This window comes from Aplidium turbinatum, chromosome 14 (assembly GCF_918807975.1).
Source record: "Aplidium turbinatum chromosome 14, kaAplTurb1.1, whole genome shotgun sequence".
In the NCBI taxonomy this organism is placed as follows: domain Eukaryota; kingdom Metazoa; phylum Chordata; class Ascidiacea; order Aplousobranchia; family Polyclinidae; genus Aplidium; species Aplidium turbinatum.
In genome coordinates this window covers 17,909,428-17,929,709 of record NC_137485.1, presented here as the reverse complement: position 1 = coordinate 17,929,709, position 20,282 = coordinate 17,909,428, and the positions used below count along the sequence as shown (strand labels likewise).

Genomic DNA, 20,282 nt, shown 5'->3' with positions numbered 1-20,282 from the left:
GAGGGCCAGGCTGGGGAGTCGAGGTACCTGTGGAGGGAGAGTGTGGATCGAAAAACTATATGGCCCGTCCGCAAATTTAGAATGGCGGAGCGGGCCAGGGAGACAGGCTCTTTCTGCATAGCCCAGAAAGAAGCCCTGCGACGAACCGGGCGACCCGTCGTGTGTGGACGCTGGAACCGGCAGTAATTGACCGCCGGGCAGCGCCCACGTCTCCTTCACGCGTCCTCGCGCAGGTACTTTGACTCTTATACCCGGTCTGCCAGTAGGCAGAGCGGATAAAATTGGGGTCTCCCACGAGGAAGAGAGTCGAACCATTTAAGGATAATTTGGCTCTCGTGGCAGACGAATATTCAATAAAAATGTGGAGCAGAGGCTCGATGAATCAATATACTGTAATCAAAAAAAAAATATATATATATATATAGGTGGGAGTGTAATTAATACTCACTGGAGAAGAGTAAGCTTTCATTCGGCGAGCACGGATGTGCACTGGCCAGACGTTGAGGCAGGTTCGCCCAGCTGGGTCGGGGAGGCTAGCGATCGAAACCAGAGGCACTGATAGGCTGCATTACCGGTAAAAATAGAAAATTGGGGTAGAAGTTTTGAGGCTGCATCGAGTTGATCAGGGGATCGTGTTGATCAATGCATTGAAAGCGGAGCGATGTTGATCCGAGCGGGCAAGAACAGCGTTACAAGGCGAAAGCAGCGTATGACAGTTCGAAACAATTGATTGATTAGTACATAGAGAATCTAGTGATGATTGAAATTGCTTAATTGCTATTAAACCAGTCTCAAGTCACAATGTACATGAGGTATTTTATTTCCTTCCTTATTACTTTAGAATGGTTGTTTTTGAAGAGACTGGAGTATCATATAAAAGAAATGGCGCAGGTTTATAGAAATAAGGTGATGACATAAGGTGATCAATTTTAAGCCAATATTGTTATAAGGTTATAACGTCTAAACGGTTTGCTGTCTTGCGCGCCCGGATACTTACTGCAACGTTATTAGGGAATAAGTTTCTGATCGCTGATGTCGTCTTTTCTATGACGTAGCCCCTCCACAAGTGAGCCCGGCGTTCCAAGCTTTCCAGACGCGGAAGGATCCTTTGATTGAGAGGGAAGCCACTTTTCTAGCCACCTCTGCTACCCCACGAGTAGGAACGCCCAAGGCCGTCAGAGCTCGAGAGCTCATCGGGGCATAGCTCCCGAGGGAGCCTACGACGAACGGAAGTGACAGGACGTCCCTGCAAGGGCGCTTCCTGTCTTCCTTTATGTTGACACATAACTCGCCGTACTTGTCGTGTTTCCTGTCGGCGGCTTTTCGTAGAGAATCCGCGCCGTTGTCGAACGGACATGTGACGTCACATACGACCGTGACACCGTCAGGGCGTTGCAGGACGATATCAGGACGCAGATCGGCACCGCCCGCTTCCACGTGCTGTGGAATCGTACTATCTATGGAAAGCCCGGGTTGCCATTCGGCAGGCACGTGCCCCACGATCTCCCTTAATACCGAATTGTGTCGTTCCGTGATGACAGTCATCACGGTAGGGCAGTGATTCAATATGTATTCAACGATGATGAACTGTTTTATTTTGGTCAACGACGCACGAGTACAAAATAATTGACACGGCGAGAAGAACACAATAAACATAGCCAGGTCAGAGACTTTAAAGAACCGGCCTGCCACGCCCCGTGGAGGCGGGGAGCGGCGTGATTATGGGGTGGCGATGCACCCGGAAGGGAAATCCACCAGCTTAGGTCGCGGGGGCCAGGCTGGGGAGTCTAGGTACCTGTGGAAGGAAAGTGTGGATCGAGATTTTTGTGCGACTCGTCCGCAAAAGTTAGAATGGCGGAACGGGCCAGGGAGACGGGATTTGCTTTCTGCAAACGCAAAAAGGTCAGCTCACGACGGGCCGGGCGACAGAAGTTTTATAAAGCCAGGCAGCGCCCACGTCTCCATCACGTGACCGTAACACAGGTACGTTTGACTCCTATACCCGGTCTGCCCGTAGGCAGAGCGGATAAACTTTGGGGTCTCCCACGAGGAAGAGAAGCTTAGCTACAAGGACGATTTGAATACTCGTGGGAGACGAAAATTATTTAAAATCTGGAGCAAAGGCTCAATTAATTGGTGTAAAAAAAAAGATGGTAAGTGGGAATATATTGTATGCTTTACCTACCGAAAAAGTGTTGACGTTGAACCAACGAGCACGGATGTGCACTGGCCAGACGTTGAGGCAGGTTCGCCCAGATGGGTCGGGGGGACTAGCGATCGAAGCGTAGGTATGACTAGGCTACGTTACCAGGAAGAATATATAATAGTGGGATGAAACTTTGGAGGTTGCATCGAGTTGATCGGGAAATCATGATTATCGATGAGTTAAAAGCAACGCGAGGTTGATCCGAGCGGGAAAGAGCAGCATATCGGGAGAAGGTAGTGTGTGATAATCTAAAATATTGAAATATGAAAATACAGATCCAGTGTTGTTAATGATATTACGTCATTGATGATGATATGAGTCCATTCACGATATGCAATATATACTTAATTCATATATTGCTATTTTATTTTATTGATGATGATTGTATTCTTCATTGAGCTGCAGCATGCTGATGAAACGACAATTGTTTACAGGTAAATTGATAATGAAACAATGGATTTAACATACTATGACGTCACACAATTACTGGCGGGTTTTGAGGTTTGCTGTCTTGCGCGCTCGGATGCTTACTGCAGAGCTTCTGCTGTTGGGGAATTGAGCTTCTGATCGCTGGAATCGTCTTTTCTATGACGTAGCCCCTCCACGAGTGAGCCCGGCGTTCCAAGCTTTCCAGACACGGAGGGAACCTTCGATTGAGAGGGAGGCCACTTTTCTAGCCACCTCTGCTACCCCACGAGCAGGAACACCCAAGGCCGCCAAAGCCCGAGAGCTCAACGGAGCATAGCTCCCGAGGGAGCCTACGACGAACGGAAGTGACAGGACGTCCCTGCAAGGGCGCTTCCTGTCTTCCAATATGTTTACACATAACTCGCCGTACTTGTCGTGTTTCCTGTCGGCGGCTTTTCGAAGGGAATCCGCGCCGTAATCGAACGGGCAAGTGACGTCACATACAACCGTGACACCGTCAGGGCGTTGCAGGACAATGTCAGGGCGCAGATCGGCACCGCCCGCTTCCACGTGTTGTGGAACCGTACTATCTATGGTAAGCAAGGGTTGCCATTCGGCAGGTACATGCTTCACGATCTCCCACAATACCGAATTGTGTCGTTCCGTGACAACAGGCATCACGGTAGGGCAGTGATTCAATATATGAGGGAGAGTCTCTTCCGCTTTCCCACACGCGCGACATATGGCAGGTTTATATGGGTGGCCATGGCTTGGTTTTGATTTCAAGGGAAGTAGGTTTAGGCGGGCTTTATAAGCAAATGCACGGTTCGCGTGATCCAGGAGCTCCGGTCGCCGAGTCCAAGAATTCGAAAATCCGGACAGACAGTGGGCACTGACCGTCTTGCCTTGGTCAGGTTTGGATTCCCACTGTCTCCTCCACCACAAGTCATTGTGTTGGTGGAGGGTCGGAACCACTTTTTTTCTTAGGGGAGGGGTGATTTTGGAGCTCCCCGCGGTCAACTCGAGACCGCCATCCGGGCGTGCGGACCAACGTACATTTAGACGACGGGTAGCCGCCGGGACGCGGCCCCACAAGCTTTCGCCTGTTGGGCACGGTCGAGAACGGGCACCTTCAGGTGGGGGGTCCTTATTCAAGTAACTGGCTAGCTGGCACGGGGTAGGATCTGGAGTGCCGAACCTCAGACTGGCACAACGCCTAAGCTGCCCGAAAGCGATGGCAGAGACACGGTCGTCAGGAGACGTCAGCATCTTGAAGGCCTGGGCTATCAAAAGCGTGTCGCTTTCGCGACACAGATTCAACACACCAAAGCCCCCCAATGCAGGCTTACAGTAAAAGAAAGCGCTGCACGCCCACCTGGGAAGACGCCACGCCACCTTCAAACACTGCAATACCAGTCGATCGAGCTTCAGAAGCTCATACTGTCTGAAGCGCCGCACTCGCAGATGGTATGACGCGGACGGAAGAATGATAGAATTAAGTGCCAGAAGTTTCTGGCTTGGAGTAAGGAAAGATTTCATTAAAGAGGAAATGTGTTTCTCCAGGGTGGAGATGAAAGGTTGGGTAAGGGACGCATCCGAGGCGTAACCGGTTCGAGCGCCAAGATATTTGTACGTTTCGCCTTTGGGGATGACTCGGATTTCCTCCCCGGCTAGGGAGAAAGGTTCCGGGTCGACCCGCAGACGAGACGCCGACGCCTTCCTATAGGATAAGGTGCCACACTTGCGTGGGTTGAACCGTAGCCCGGACCAGGAAGAGAAGGGATCAGTAGTAGATAAGAGGGAGATCATCTGCTCGCGATCGGAAGAAACGAGACAGATGTCGTCCGCATATGCCATACAACGTACTTTGACGTCTTCTTTAGCAGGAAGGTTGTAGCCGCAATCCGTTTTGTCACGGACGCCCCTGAGGAGCACCTCGATGACCAAATTGAATAGCAGCCCAGACAACGGGCAGCCCTGACGGACTCCCCGCCCCACAGGGATACGGTCGGTTTCACCATTGCCACAGCGGACGGTGCAGGTGTTAGCGACGTATATGTCGGAGATGCACTCAATAAAGTCTGTGGGGGCGTCGAAATGACGCAGGACCTCGGCTATGCATTCGTGCCGGACACTGCCAAAGGCGTTTCGAATGTCCAGAAACGCAACCGACACAGGCCTTTTGCGTGACTGTGCATCCGAGAGGATGGTGTCGAGCATGAACACATGCTCGTAAACGCCCTCCGTGGGATATTCAATATTCAACCCTGATGATGAACTGTTTTATTTTGATCAACAACGCACGAGTAGGTATATAGCTCCATGTGACATTTTCCTATTTGTGGTACGTAAGCACAAAAAATAGTACTACTGCTAACCTTGCCAAAGTGCTCCAACTGCAAGCAGTGAGCTTTGCGCAATGCATAGCAAGGTGCCTCCAGTAATTTTGCTTGTTCAATTTCATTTTGTGTTTGTTTAAAAGATCAACAAAAGTCGTTTGAGATGAGGACTTAAGTTAAGTCGAAAACGTTTGATATGTTGAACTATTTGTAAATATGTAATATACTGTTGTAATGCTCAACCCTGTGTTATTGTTGTGTCTTGCCTGTCTTTGGTATAAAAAAGCAAACTCTCTCCCGAAACTATATATTAGTATGGGTTGCCCACAAACCTTTGAATCACTGTGTGGGTAGCCCATGGTCTGCCCATAAAAAATGTGGGCAGTCCATGGTCTGCGCATAAAAAATGTGGGCAGCCCATGGCCTGCCCATGAAAAATGTGGGTAGCCCATGGTCTGCCCATAAAAAATGTGGGCAGCCCATGGTCTGCCCGTAAAAATGTGGGCAGCCCATGGCCTGCCAATGAAAAATGTGGGTAGCCCATGATCTGCCCATAAAAAATGTGGGCTGCCCATGTTCTGCCCATAAAAAAATGTGGGCAGCCCATGGTCTGCCCATAAACAAAGTGGGCAGCCCATGGTCTGCCCATAAACAAAGTGGGAAGCCCATCAATATTTCATGCTTAGCCCATGATCAATAATTTTATGTGGCTAAATTTCTTAAAATGCATTTATATGATCACGCATTTGAAGATTGGAAGTTTTATATTCCACCTTGTCATTTAGCAACACATTCTGCAAGAAAGCCCATATTGGGCGCATATGGCAAAAACAAAAAAACCCACATAAAACCCACATGCCCACAAGCCCATTAAAATAGTATATGGGGCCCATATGGGCTTGCTGGCTGGGATATTGGCTCATTTTTTAGGAAAAATTCCATGACGTAATACGTTAAGATTCAGTAGACTTGAACGGTTTTATATGACGTTTGATTTGGTGAACAATTGTCTGGAACACCTTGATGACGTCATGAACAGCGTAGCTTCTGATTAGTTAATGGTTTGTGGTTGGTTCGTGGTTTATTAGAAATCTGCTTGTTAAAGTGTCTACCCAATCACCTGGTCAAAGATTGCCCATCCACCGAAATCAGTGACGGCTATGGAGCAGTAGCCTACACGCATGTGACGATATTTTTAAAGGCCTACTAAATGAAAATTTCAAACGGAAATTAAGCATTAAAATGCGTAAACTGAACATTCAAGAATACATTTCAAGAAAAATTAAGAAAAAAAAATGTTTTCAATGGGGCTAGCCAGGGATATCTAGAACAACGGGATTGCTGACTTTGCAGATTTCGATAAAGCGATGGACACTAGAAGGGTCAGCGCTGATAACGCCCAAAAATGCGAAAGCGCGTGTCAATTACGCAGTTGAGAAGTCGCCTTTTCTAGATATCCCTGCTGTGAAGCTAAAATAAGGTCTTGAAAGTGGGCACTCCTAGGCATCTTCCCTAGCAACGCCCATAGCAACAACTAATGGCTGGCCTTGTCTATAACTTAAGATCACCATTTTAAAGCAAACTTTTGCTGTTAGTCATCCAAGACTATTGAGTATTGAACACAGCTTTAGTTTTTATATTTAATTGATTATTGCATCACTTTTGGGCAAGTTTTAGTCATCAAAAATAGGAAATAAAAAAAACATGAAAAGAAGTAAGAAAATTCAATTTTGTGGTATTGCTAAACAAAAAAAGTTGGATGGTTGTAAGTCTAACAATGGTGGTAGACTTAATGAACTGTTACTGTAACACAAGTGTAACCTTTCCTGTAACACCAGAAAGCCATCCAACAACAGAAGATCAAAGTCCTTATTGCCAACCTTCTACTTCAGCAAAAAAAATTAGGAAAACAAGACAGTGGCAAAATCTCTGCATATTCAGAAATCTGCCAAATACTTGATAAGTTTTGACTTGACAAATCAAGAAAAAGAAGCTTTGACACATCCAAGGCCAGGAGAAAAACATTAAAAGCATTTAAGAAAAAATTACAAACCCAAGCAGAGGCAAAACAAGGGTCTACTTATGATAAAAGAGGCTTTAAGGTGTTGAAAATGTTTATTGTTGTTTTTCGAATGTGATTTTTGACCAAGTACCAAATTTTAATCCCAAACATCTCTTTCATTTATTTGCCAATCGCTTTCAAATTTTTAACACTCGGACAGAGTAAACATGCAAAACCTCTGGTCAAAAAATTTTGGAAATTTTGTCCATGATGCTGTCGGCACCCATTTGTTTCATGTCCGAGGATCAAAAATTTTTGAAAAAATGCAACAATTCGAATAACTTTTTATTTTCTCAAAATATCTTCATTTCTTTCCATAGAGCTTCAGTCTTGATACTTATAAACATTCTGTTAAAATTTCATTCAAATCCAGTAAGTAGTATTAAAAATATTTGTGCTTAAAATTTGTGTATTTTTCACCACTTGGTGGCGGTTTGGGGAAAAACGGCCACATTTTCAATTTTTTTTTGCTTTTTTTAAATTATTTCATCTTCAAGCATCATTTTAAAAACAAGAAATGGGTTGTATGTTGAGAAATCCACATTTTAGTTTGTGCAGTAATGATGCAGTAACCCTCCTATTGTCCATTTCAAAACAGAGTCAGCAATCCCGTTGTTCTAGATATCCCTGGGGCTAGCAAGGCCCAAAGCCCAATGTTTCATTTATTTTCATTTTTTTCAAAATAACAAAAGACAGCAATAACAAAAGCCACGTTATCACATCTGATGTTTTGAGCAAACTGTCTGATGTTTTGATGTTGAAATCTGATGTTTTGCTGATTGCTAGTCTTTAGTGACGCAGACTGTACAGTCGCACGCTTTGCTGCTCAAGCACAATCTCGTTTTGAAAGCTCTGACAAAAGCACGCGCGCAATGGTGGTCAGACCGCAATGGGGCAAAATTTTATTGAAAATTGTTTTATGGTAGCATGTTAAACAGAAAGAACATGGAAAGTCGCCAAGTCAGGTTTTTCCTTTAGTATCCCTTTGGTCACAGCGGTAAACCATAATCTCTTCGTGGGAAAATTGTAACATAAAGTTCCCGGATCCGTTTGTCTGCATGTAGTGACCGAAAAAGAAACACTCCTTGAAACGTCTATTCAATAAGTGTATTCCTGTAAAATTAGCCCGCGGCTATCGAAATCGAGATGCAACGCCTTACACCTCTAAAAACTGTCACTACGATACAGATTACTTGGATAAAAGACGGAGAATTTGTCCAGCTAGCAAGCACCAAATATACCAGTTAAATGTGCGACCGACTTCCAACAAACAATTTTACAAATGAATCAGAAAAATTTGTGATAACTCAAAGGCACGTCAGCAGTAGTGTGACGCAATATTTCATGTTTAAACAGGTTTCAACAGGTTTGACACAAGTCTTATGAACGATGGTGCAATTTTGGCTCATGTTTTAGGAATTTCCATGACGTAAGATTCAGTAGACTTGAACGGTTTTTTTATGACGTTTGATTAGGTGAACAATTGTCTGGAACATAGCGGCCCCTAGTTATGACAGTCTGACATGGCATAACTAAAAAAGAATTGACGACAATTGTGAGCCAATGAATAAAAACACATGATACACAAATTGTTTAAATCACTCACGTTTAAGTTAATACGCAAATACAAAGGGCATGCAAAGAATGAACAGCAATAAGAATAAACACGACGATACATGAAATTGGTACCATAGGTAGTAGGTACACGCAAAAAATGACGCTATATACAATGGTTGCGATAATAACCGACTGTTCTGGGCTCAGACAAGTGTCGGCCACCGCAGACAAAACCAGGCTCAAACCCTAACACTTAGGTGTTCTTTACGGGGCGAGGCACGAAATATCCCTCAACACATAGTCTACTTTCACTTTCCCCGTACTCTCATCATAGTTGCAGACGGCAACTTTAGCTCTACGAACCACAGGCTTCCCTTTCCTAATTTGTGGAACTACCTCATGCACCCCCCCAAGTTGATACTTCCCACGTTTACCAATGTCCTGGAGAGAACCTACCACTACAAGTTGACCAGGCTCCAAATTCTCGGCCATTTTTTCCGGCCCTGAAGACCTGGCAAGTAAAAATCGATCCATTTACTCCAAAACTGCTGAGAAAGTGACAAATTGAACCGATAATCCCTTCTTAATTGGTCACGATCATGTGGTTGCCCAACAGCACAGTATGGGTCTAAGTATGGGGTCAAAAGTGAGGCAGGGGTGATGACAGTAAAATCCCTAGGGTCGTCACTCAAAGGTACCAAAGGGCGTTCGTTCACGATCCGAACGGCACTGCCAGAGTTTGCAAAATACCATCTCGGTAACAAAAAATCCTTAAGCAGGTCCAAAGAGCGAAGCCACGACTCCCACTCTTTAACAAAGCTATCAGGGACCTCGGTGACCCAATCAAACTTGTCTATCGCCAATTGCTGAAGTATAAGGCGTGCTTTTAGAAAAAATGGCGCTCCAAAGCCTAGCGGATCAAAATTTTGTCCAAGCTGACTGAGCATACTTCGGCGCGTGTGTTTAGCTAAGGGCTTTAAGGAACATGCGATACGCATCTCGTCAGACTCGGTTTGCCACACACAACCCAATGTCTTCGCTGATGGCAAAGTCATATTTTCAGTCTGAAAGTCAATGTCACGAATCAAAGGTGAAAGCATCTCATTATCCAAATTTGACAAGACAATCATAGCCTCCTTGTTAGCACTCCACTTACCAAGTTTAAACCCACGGCTATCAAACAAAGCAATTGATTCATGAGTGATTTGCTGAGCTTCCTCTAAGCTATCAGCCGAAAATATAAAATCATCCATGTACATATTATTTGCAATATTGCAGAGAGTCAATTCACCAGCACTGCTGGGATTCTGCTCGATCATTTTCTTTATAGCCAAGCAAGCGATATACGGGCTACTCTTTATTCCCCAAGGGTGTACACAAAAACGAAATGGTACCATCCTACCATTTTCAAGGTCATCATCTTCAAACCACAATATACGAAACAAATCCCTTTGCGACTCAGGTAACTTTATTTGAAAGAAGCATTTAGTCACATCAGCCATGAGACCAAATCTACCAAGCCGAAATCTAGCCAAGACATCTACCAGAGGGTTTAACAAGTCAGGACCCGAAAACATTACATCATTAACACAAGTTCCTCGAAATTCAGACTTGCCATCGTAAACAATACGCTTTTTTAATTGTGACGTCACAAAGTATGGTAAATACCATTCAAATCCCTTGACATTTCCTGCTTCACCAGCACGCTCAATATAGCCATTAGATTTAAGATCTTTCATGGTGTCAGTAAGGAAATCACGAAGTTCAGGTTGTTTTAAAGCCTTCTTCCTTAAAGCAGCAACTCTATCTGACGCCAACACAAAATTGTTAGGTAGATCAATATCTTCCTTCAACGGAACAGGTATCTCAAATCGACCATCTTTCAACTCAATATTCGGTTTAACAAGTTCTCTAGCCAAAATGTCATTGCGAGACAATTCACAGGTTTCATTTTGCAAGGTCAAATCCTGAATGACTTTATTCAGGTCTGCTATTTCCATATCGCGAGACTCAATTTTACGCTGAAAGCCAGAGATGACATCCGACTCTGAAGACGTCTGCACTCTGCACACTTTAGCAACGCTTTCATCTAAGGGTGACTTACCACCACAAGCCAACCAACCGAGAGGAGTGAGCAAAGCATGTGGTTCACTACGATTTTCACCAACACGCTCTTTTTTTGCACACATCAAATAAGCTTTGTCGTTGCCAATCAGTACATCTACAGTACTACAATCATTCAAATGAAACATATTCACGTCATGAAAATGACGGAAACCATTTAAATCTTGTTTATGCGGTAAAGTTTTAACATTGTCAGCCCAAGCTGGGTTAACCACCGAAGTTATATCACAAAACAGTTCATCTGTCTCTAACGACTGGATGTTGAGTTTGACAAGGTCAGCACAAGTAGCTTTCTGACCAGCCAGGGTATCCATTTTAAACGACGCTTTATCGTACGGTTTAAGATCAAGTTCACACACCAAATCACTCGAAACAAACGTCAACTGCGAACCAGGATCATGCTGACAATACACCAACTTCGATTTGCCAGTCATTGGATTCAAAACACGAGCAGCAGTAACGCGGTTAAAAGCTGCTTTAACATTTCCAATCTTAACATTACGCACAGGAACTCTGGCACGAGCATCATCTTTCCCAACAGAATCCAGAGAATCACGTGACGTCACATAAAAATCATGCAGAAGAAAATAGTGTTTCCTATCGTTGTTAGGCCCACACTTACGACAGTTATTTGCATGAACGCAATCCCTAACCATATGCTGGCGCAAACAATTCAAGCATTTGCCAGCTTTCACAATGACATCTCTCCGATCTTTAGGTGTCAAGCGCAAAAATTCTTTACAATTAGCCAAAAAATGATATTCAACTTGACCACGTGACGAACAACAAATGCATGCCGGCAGGTCTTTACGTCTAGCCTCACCACCGCGCGGTGCGCCAACAACAGTCGAGTACTGCGAACTCCCTGACATCACATCATCATGGGGTTTTACGGACGTCTGCCTAACCGGACATGAAGGCAATTTTCCTTTGCCAAACTTTTTAAATTGCTGCGACTCACCAGAATCGCCCATTAGCATAATGCTAAAATCAGTCGACTTACGCGTTTCCTCCCGTACTACAAATTCAAACAAACTCTGAAAGGTAGGCTCATCAGTGCCACCATACTGATCACCTAAAAATTCAAGATAACGCTGCTTAGCGTCAAACGGGAGTCGCTTAGCCAAATCCAAAACAAAACGTCCTTCTAATTTATCACGCTGACCATAAGCTTGCGCGTAAAGCAAACACTGCGACAATTCATCTTTAAACTCTTTCAAATCACTGGAAGAGATAGAAGTCAATTTGCTACCATAGCGATACTTTCTAATTTCTGGTTCTGCAAAAAGACCTCCACGAACCCCAAAACGCTGGGACAAGCGAGCTAACGACATTTCTATCCTGTCTTCCTCTGACAAGCCAGGGGTGTCAGAAACCAAATTAGCAATCGTTTGCGCAGCTGTTCTAACACAAGCTGCTTGTAACAAAGTCAAACAAGTCCCCTTAAAGGGCGAAGCTGCCATTAAGGCCGTAACACGATTTTTAAAGAAGATAAATGGCATATTATTACCATCGTAACCAATCAAGGCCGCCTTATCGAAAAACGTCCTACTATTTTGGTATTCAAAAAAGCAATCCTGCTGTTGAGAACTCGATTTAGCGGGAGAAGACAAGCTATATCCCTTAAGGGGCTGAGTGGGCTCAGTCACATGCACAGCCCGATCAGACGCGATACGCCTCTCACAACCACCCAAATTACGTGTAGATGGGCGATCAAAATCTAGCGGCGCAAAGAACTGTGAAGGGGGCAAAGCATTACTACTAATGGCGGCCCCGTGACCTGTACGCTCTGGGGGAGGAGTTCGGTTGTAATTCGCAGACCTTGGCTCTACAGCCTTCGGAAGACCCTTAGCCGCGGCCCCGAGACCTCCTGAAACAGCTGGAAAACGTGTGGATTGCCCTGGTCCACTCACAGGTTGAACGGGCGTTTGGAAAAGGTTATGTAAATTAAACTGCGATTGATGTTCATTTCTGGAATGCCTAGAAGAGCCCTTCTTAGAGCTACGCCGAGAGCCCACCTCTGATCGATATTCAGCTAAAACTACCTCTTTACGTTGTTCAGCCCTCAACTGAGCGTCTTTGAGTGCGAACTCAGCAGCTCTCGCGGCGGCCTCAGCTACTCTCGCTTCGGCCTCAGCTCTCGCGGCAGCCTCAGCTCGAATGGCCTCAGCTCTCGCGGCGGCCTCAGCAGCTCTCGCTTCGGCCTCAGCTCTCGCGGCAGCCTCAGTTCGTATGGCCTCAGCTCTCGCGGCAGCCTCAGCAGCTCTCGCTTCGGCCTCAGCTCTCGCGGCAGCCTCAGCTCGAATGGCCTCAGCTCTCGCGGCAGCCTCAGCAGCTCTCGCTTCGGCCTCAGCTTGTATCTGGAGCTCCTCTCGTCTTAGCTGCAGGTTAATTTGTGCCACTATCCGAGACGAAGTCCTAGACATCCTAGTGCTTGTAAGAAACGATTTTTGCGATCCCTTTTTAATTTTAATGTTTTGGTTTAATTGTCACGCTTCATTGACCTCCAGCCGCACGAGTTTTAATCTCTTTTGGTCATTTATCGGAATCGTCCTTTTGCGTTTTGACTCGAGCGGTGGACGGTCACATTTTCTAAAATTTCATACTGATGACGGTTGACTATTTGTTCGTGGATTGCAAGTAAGTGTCTTCATGTGTAGGCTACTTGAATAAACTTTTAGTCAGCTTGAATCAGTTTGTGATAATTAGAGGCCTAACCTTGGAGCCGTTCTTGTCAGGCGAGAAGCACAGTTGTTGGATGCAAGGTCAGTTTATGATCTTGCAGAATTCGACTGTTACATCATTTTAGAAAATCTCTTGTCTGTTGTCATTATTGGTCAGGCTTTGTATTTAAGTTAAGTCTTACTCTGTGTGAGTTAGCTTAATCTTTTAATTTACTTGTGTCCTGGGGTAGCCTTTTTAGATCTACCAAGGATTGCTTTGCTAGGTCTGTGCATGCGTGTCAGCTAGCTTTGTTTGAACTGTAAATTTAGTTGTGTCCTAGGGTAGCCTTTCTAGGTCTACCAAGGATTGTCTTGCTAGGTCTGTGCTTGCGAGCCAGCTAGCTTTGTTTCAACCGTAAATTTAGTTGTGTCTTGGGGTAGCCTTTCTAGGTCTACCAAGGATTGCTTTGCTAAGTCTGTGCTTGTATGCCAGCTAGTTGAAAGCTTTGTTGTAATTTAAATTAACTTGTGTGCTTTGGTACGCCGCCTTACTAGGTCTGTGCTTGTATGCCAGCTAGTTGAAAGCTTTGTTTTAATTAAAATTTACTTGTGTGCTTTGGTACACCGCCTTACTAGGTCTGCGCTTATACGCCAGCTAGCTTGTTAACTTATTTCAATTGCTTAATTAATTGTAATTAAAGTTGTGTCTTGAGATATTCCTTGCAAGTCTGTCAAGGATTTAGTTTAACTGGTAAAACTCTTTTGTCTTTGGTGTTAATACCTTAGTGCAAGGTACCATTGTTGTAAACAATCAACCATTGTGATTTTTGTCACCTTTGTTTTACATTTTAAGGATTAGTGTTGTTTAATTTTTGCTTCGTCGAGGTGATTGGTTAATTCCTTTGTACTGTTTTTGGTTTGCGTGCGCAGCCACATAGGGTTGCATTTATCTTGTTGCAGGTTTGAAGAGCCAATATATTCAGGTCGTTTTTATCAAACCTTAACTCAAAAGAACCAAGGTAAGTAGAATTATTTGTAATAGGCCATTGAGTTCTTGTTACTTTATTAATTATGACTAGGGGAAAAGGCAGTAAGGGTTCTGAAAAAAAGTCGAAAGGTTCTGTAGGGCCCCGCAATGAGGCAGCTGAGGTTGTTGAGCCTAGGTCTTCTAGAAGAGATGAAGATAGTGGTAGCCCGGTACTCCATTCTGCTTTGCCCACTACTTCTGAAATATCTTACAAAGTGGATGTAGCCAATATGCAAATAGAGTTGAGCTCAATTAGTAGAGAAGTCAACTCTCTGGTTCCTGAGAGTGGGTGTGTTATGGTTGCCGACATGAGGAATAAATGTGTCCTTCTTTTGGAAAAGGTTTCCCACATGCAAATTGCTATTTTACAAGCGGATGTTGTAAGTGGCCCTCTTCTTGAAACAAAGTTAAACAATATCGAAAGGGAGCTTTATAGCTCAATGGAAAGGTGTGACTCGCTTGTTCCTAGTGGCAGTCAGGGCTCTCGATCAATACCTCCCCCGCATGCAGATACTTTGTCAGGTGGTGCAGCTCAATTTAGCACTGTGCCAGCAAAGGAAGTGGAGCAAAGGCCAGTCAAACTAAGCCCTCATACTCCAACCTTTCAAGTGCAAACTGGTTCAGGTCAAAGTGGATCTTTACAATACAGTGCCGCTGATCCAAATTATGGGCCCGGTTTCAAACCTGTGGCTTTGGGGCCACGGCTTCATTTGGAAAAATTTGATGGCTGTGTTTTAAAATTTTTCAATTTTAAGAAAAGGTTTAAAAAATATATTGAGCTGCAGTACCCGTCCACAGAGGACCGGCTTGCCTACTTGGAAGACCATTGTGTTGGAAAGGCACTAGAAGTCATTTCAGGGCTAAGCTGTCTTGACGATAGTGATAGGGCCTATGAGATGGCTTGGTCAAGACTAGAGAAGCGCTTCGGAAATCCAGGAAAGCTAAAGGCCAGGGCGAAGGAAGACTTGTTGCAGGGTCCCCTTATTTCAGAGTGGGATGCCAAAGGGCTTATGGACCTCTGCGACAAGATGTACAAGTGCGAGGTCAGCTTTGATGGTTGGGGCAAGTCATACCTGCTTAACAGCGATGACATGCTCCAAAGGATTTTTCAACGCCTTCCTTACAAGCTAAAAGAACAGTTTGTAAATATAAATCATCAAGAGGCAGACTGCGCAACCTTCTCTGACCTCAGGGTCCTGGTTGAAGATGCGGCCTCACGAGCGGACAGCGAATATGGAAATTTAATGCATTCTGCTAGAAATTTTAAGAACCAGTCACAGCCAGTCAACTCGAGGGCCGGAGGTCAATCTATTTCTAAGCATGCTCCCGTTTATACTCAGCAAGTAATGCCAGCCAAGACGCCCAACAAGATGCCTGACACATGTGGCCTGTGTAGTGCTGTCCATGCTTTATGGAAATGTCAAACATTCAAAGAGCAAACCCCTGAAGAACGAAGACTCGTGGCAAAAAGACTTAAGCTCTGTTTTCGCTGTCTGCAAGCTGGACATAGAGCAGCTGAATGCAAGTGTAAATTTAGCTGTAAGGCCTGTGGTAAACAACACAACTCACATTTGCACCTAAATTTTCAAGAGGGTTCCCAAAGTACTTCATCTGCCAAGCCTCAGTCTAAGGAAGTATTGGCCTCATTGTCAGCAGCGGCGGCTAGTGAGCACAGGTCAACTATATTCAAGGTAGTCCCTGTCAAAGTGTGGGCTGGTCATCCATCCAATAGCACTTTGACCTATGCCTTTATAAATGAGGGATCGAGTGTTAGCTTGTGCTCGAAAGATTTAGTGACACGCCTCCAAGTTCCAGTAAAGCAGAGTAGCGTGCAGCTGTTAACTACCAATGCGGTTTCCTTCCATAGTGAGAAAGTAGATCTTCTAGCAGTGCAAGGAATTGGTGAAGAAAGTGCATTTTCGGTGAGGGATGCATTGGTAATGGATGAGATTGTAGATGTCAGTTCGAGCATTCCTACCAGAGAGTTGGCAAGGTCCTATGCTCACCTGGAAGATTTAGAGTTTCCTGAACTCAAGAATCAAAAGGTTGAATTGTTGTTAGGTAGTGAATTGCATCAAGCCTACCTACTGCAAGATATGCGAACAGGTGCTCCCGGAGAGCCCTATGCTTTGCATACCTCTCTAGGCTGGACTATTTATGGTCAAGATAATGGTGATCAGGAAATAAAGTCTATTCCCAGGGTAATGGTAAATTTCATTGACAGACAACCCAATGATTCCTGTCAGCAAATTTTACAGGTGTTGTCACAGGACTTCTATGATCTGGACGAGCCTCAACTCCCCTGTCCTTCCTTGGAAGATAAACGCGCTGTGGGTATCATGGAGCAAACCTCTGAAATGTTAAACGGTCATCATTCAGTTGGGTTGCTCTGGAAGAATGACGATCCTAACCTGCCATACAATCGCCCAACGGCAGTGCGGCGTTTAGAGAACATGAAGAAACGCTTCAAAGCTGACCCACAATTGCTTGAGAAGTACACTGAAAAAATGAATGACTACTTAGATAATGGGTATGCTGTTCCTCTCCCTGATGGAGCGCATTCCCCACCTGGTAAGACCAACTATGTGCCCCACCATTGCACTTCTGCTCAAACGAAGTTCAGGGTCGTTTTTGACTGTAGTGCAAGGTCGCAAGGTGTTGCCCTGAACGATGAATTGCTTAATGGCCCTGACTTAACAAACAACCTGGTTGGTGTGCTGTTGAGGTTCAGACAACACCCAGTCGCTGTAGTCGGTGATATTAAAGCTATGTTTTCGCAGGTGTTAGTGGCTGAAAAGGATCAAGATGTTTTCCGGTTTGTTTGGTACCCCAATGGAGATCTCGATAAGCCACCGATGGATTATCGCATGCGAACTCATGTCTTTGGTGCCAAGTCCTCGCCAACATGTGCCACCTTTGCTTTGAGGAAAACGGCAGAGGAGAACTTGACGGGTGCGGGTGAGGAAACTGTCAGGACAGTTGCAAGGAACTTTTACGTGGATGATTTGTGCAAATCATGCGCCAACCCATATGAAGCTGTAAACTTGCTGAGAGAGCTACAGCAACTTCTCAAGAGCGGCGGGTTTCACTTAACTAAATTTTTGTCTAATGACACCAGTGTTTTAAGCTCTATTCCACAGGAAGATGTAGCGTCAGCCGTCGACACCAGCCATTGCAGCCTTCCGGTTCAGAAGACATTGGGAGTTTATTGGGATGCCGCTACTGATCGTCTGAGGGTGAAGGTTAATGTCACTGAAAAGGAGTTCACTCGACGAGGTCTGCTTTCGATGGTAAGCCAGGTGTTCGACCCTATGGGCGTTCTCTGCCCGTTCGTTTTACCTGCACGCAGGTTGCTCCAGGAAGCCTGTTGTCAGGAGTTGGGTTGGGACGCAGATCTTTTATCGGTCCCAGGGTTAGGGGATCACTGGAATAAATGGCTAAGCGATCTTCCTAAACTTGAAAGCGTGTCACTCTCGAGGAGCTTATCTCTTTCTGATAAAATCGTTTCCTCTGTTGAACTCCATACTTTTTCGGACGCCTCACTGAGTGGATATGGTGCATGCTGTTATGTTTTGATTCGTTACTCGGATAATTGTGTCACTTGTAATTTTGCTATGGGGAAATCACGAGTAGTTCCTTTAAAACCCACTAGTGTACCAAGGCTAGAACTTGTAGCTGCTGTAACAGCAGCCAAAATGAGCGCGTTTGTGGCACGCGAATTGGAGTGGGAAATTTCGAGATCTTTGTTATGGACTGATGCTACCGTCGTTTTGCGTTATATCCACAACAGATCGTCTAGATTTCACACCTTTGTAGCCAATCGTTTGCATGTCATTCATTGTTTGTCGTCTACTGAGCAGTGGCGTTTTGTTCCCACATCTTTAAATCCGGCCGATCTCAGTTCTCGAGGTGTGTGGCCTGACCAAATTGATGCGGCCAAGTTGTGGCTACATGGTCCAGACTTTCTCTGTGAGCACGAGACGAATTGGCCTAAGCAACCCGATTTTTTACGATGTTTGCCCAAAGACGACCCTGAAGTGAAAGACGTCAAACTTTGCAACACCCACTTAGCGACTGTCACCGAAGACCCGTTGCAGCATTTGTTTTGCCGTTTTTCGAACTTTCGTGATTCGCAGCGTACCGTAGCGTGGCTATTTCGTTTTTGGCGGATCTTGAAATGTCGCGTGCGGAAAGAGTCGATTCCAAATGGGCTGTTGACTTGTGAAGATATGGATACTGCCCGCCTTTCCATCATAAAGGCGGTACAGTGGCAAGTGTTTCCCGAAGTACTGTCGACCCTCATCAACCACAAAGATTTTGAAGAGGATGTGAACCTTCTTACTCAGCAGCAGTTGTCCAAGAATCCGATGCTTAAATGTGTCCAAGCGCTGAATCCTTACCGAGTTGATGGCTTGTTACGAGTGGGAGGCCGTCTACAAAAGCCATCTCTCCCATCGGAGGCCAAGCACCCCATCATTCTGCCAAATCGTCACCCGGTAACCGATTTACTTATCATGATGGTTCATGTGGAAGAAGGTCACATGGGAGCTTCACAGGTCGTTTCCACCCTGAACCGTCGATACTGGATCCTCAAGGGAAGATCTGCAGTCCATCAAGTGCTGAAGACCTGTATGAATTGTCGGTTCTGGAAGGCCACAGTCGGAAAGCAACAGATGGGGAACCTCCCGGCCGAGCGTGTTAACAAATCCAGCCCATTCCAGGCCGTTGGCACCGATCTTCTCGGTCCGCTGATGATAAAAAGTGGTCGCAGCAGTTTGAAAAGATACATATGTATTTTTAATTGTTTAGCGACTCGTGCTGTGCACTTCGAGGTAGTGCAATCCCTGGAGGCAAGCGCCTTCATCCAAGCCTACTGCAGGTTTTGTAGCCGAAGAAACGTTCGCCCAAATGACATGTACAGTACAGTGACAATGGCGGAAATTTTGTGGCGGCCGAACATGAACTCAAACAAGGACTAAAGAACCTACAACAGAAGAAGGTTAGTGACGAACTTCTTCGAAACGAGACCAACTGGCATTTCAACCCTCCACGGGCCTCGCACCAGGGTGGTTTCTATGAAATATTTTTTCGTTTGGTGCGGAAACTGATGCGATCGATAGTTGGAAATGCTACGCTTGACGAATTTGACCTTCTGACCTTGGTGGCGGAGATCGAGAGGATACTGAATGACCGCCCCATTACTCCACTTCCATCGTCACCAAACGACTTGCAAGCTCTCACACCAAGCATGCTACTCACGGGCTCTATAGGCGACGCTTTGCCTCCAGACACCTTCATGAAGACTGATGGCTATAGACGCTCATGGAGGAAGACGCAGTACATTACAGATAAGTTTTGGGAGCAGTGGTTGGCCCAATATCTTCCACTTCTACAACCCAGACAGAAATGGTTTGCGACATCTCCAAGCCTAAAACCAGGAGATTTGGTATTAATCGTGGACGAGGCTGCTAAGCGTGGACACTGGCCCAAAGCGATTGTGAAAGAGGTCATGCCGGACGCGAACAATCTTGTGAGACGGGTGCGAGTGGCGGTTGCTAACGGAACTGAATATATACGCGACATTAGGAAAATCTGTCTGCTAGAGGGCAGCATAGACTCTTGATCAGTGACATTGCGCGTCGACGAGACTCGAAATTGGGTTGCTGGCCATTTCGTGCTGTGCATCATTAATGTTTGTGTCTAATAAGCTAATGATTACCTACGATTCGGTTTGTAAGTTTTATCTTTTATTTGTGTGTGGTTAATTTCTCGTGGTGACGTAATTTAAGCCACCCAGTTAGTATTAGACATTGCTGCATTTCGCATCATTGTCTCCAAGTTTTCCCGATTCATTACTGTTCCGTTTGAACAGTTTCAAGTTGTGTGATCATGGCCG

At 45.2% G+C, this 20,282-nt stretch overlaps 1 protein-coding gene across 1 annotated transcript; it reads left to right on the top strand.

Moving 5' to 3' along the window:
* Positions 1-14,430: 14,430 nt before the first annotated feature.
* Positions 14,431-20,009, top strand: LOC145782952 (uncharacterized). The gene is made up of 2 exons (XM_082594712.1): positions 14,431-19,218; positions 19,308-20,009. The coding sequence occupies exons 1-2, from the start codon at positions 14,431-14,433 to the stop codon at positions 20,007-20,009; spliced, it is 5,490 nt and encodes a 1,829-aa protein (XP_082450838.1).
* The last annotated feature ends 273 nt before the right edge of the window (positions 20,010-20,282 follow it).

Coding starts and splice junctions, on each gene's coding strand:
- LOC145782952 (XM_082594712.1), top strand. CDS start 14,431: ATGACTAGGGGAAAAGGCAGTAAGGGTTCTGAAAAAAAGTCGAAAGGT. Junction 19,219..19,307: donor CTCGTGCTGTGCACTTCGAG/GTAGTGCAATCC, acceptor TGACATGTACAG/TACAGTGACAATGGCGGAAA.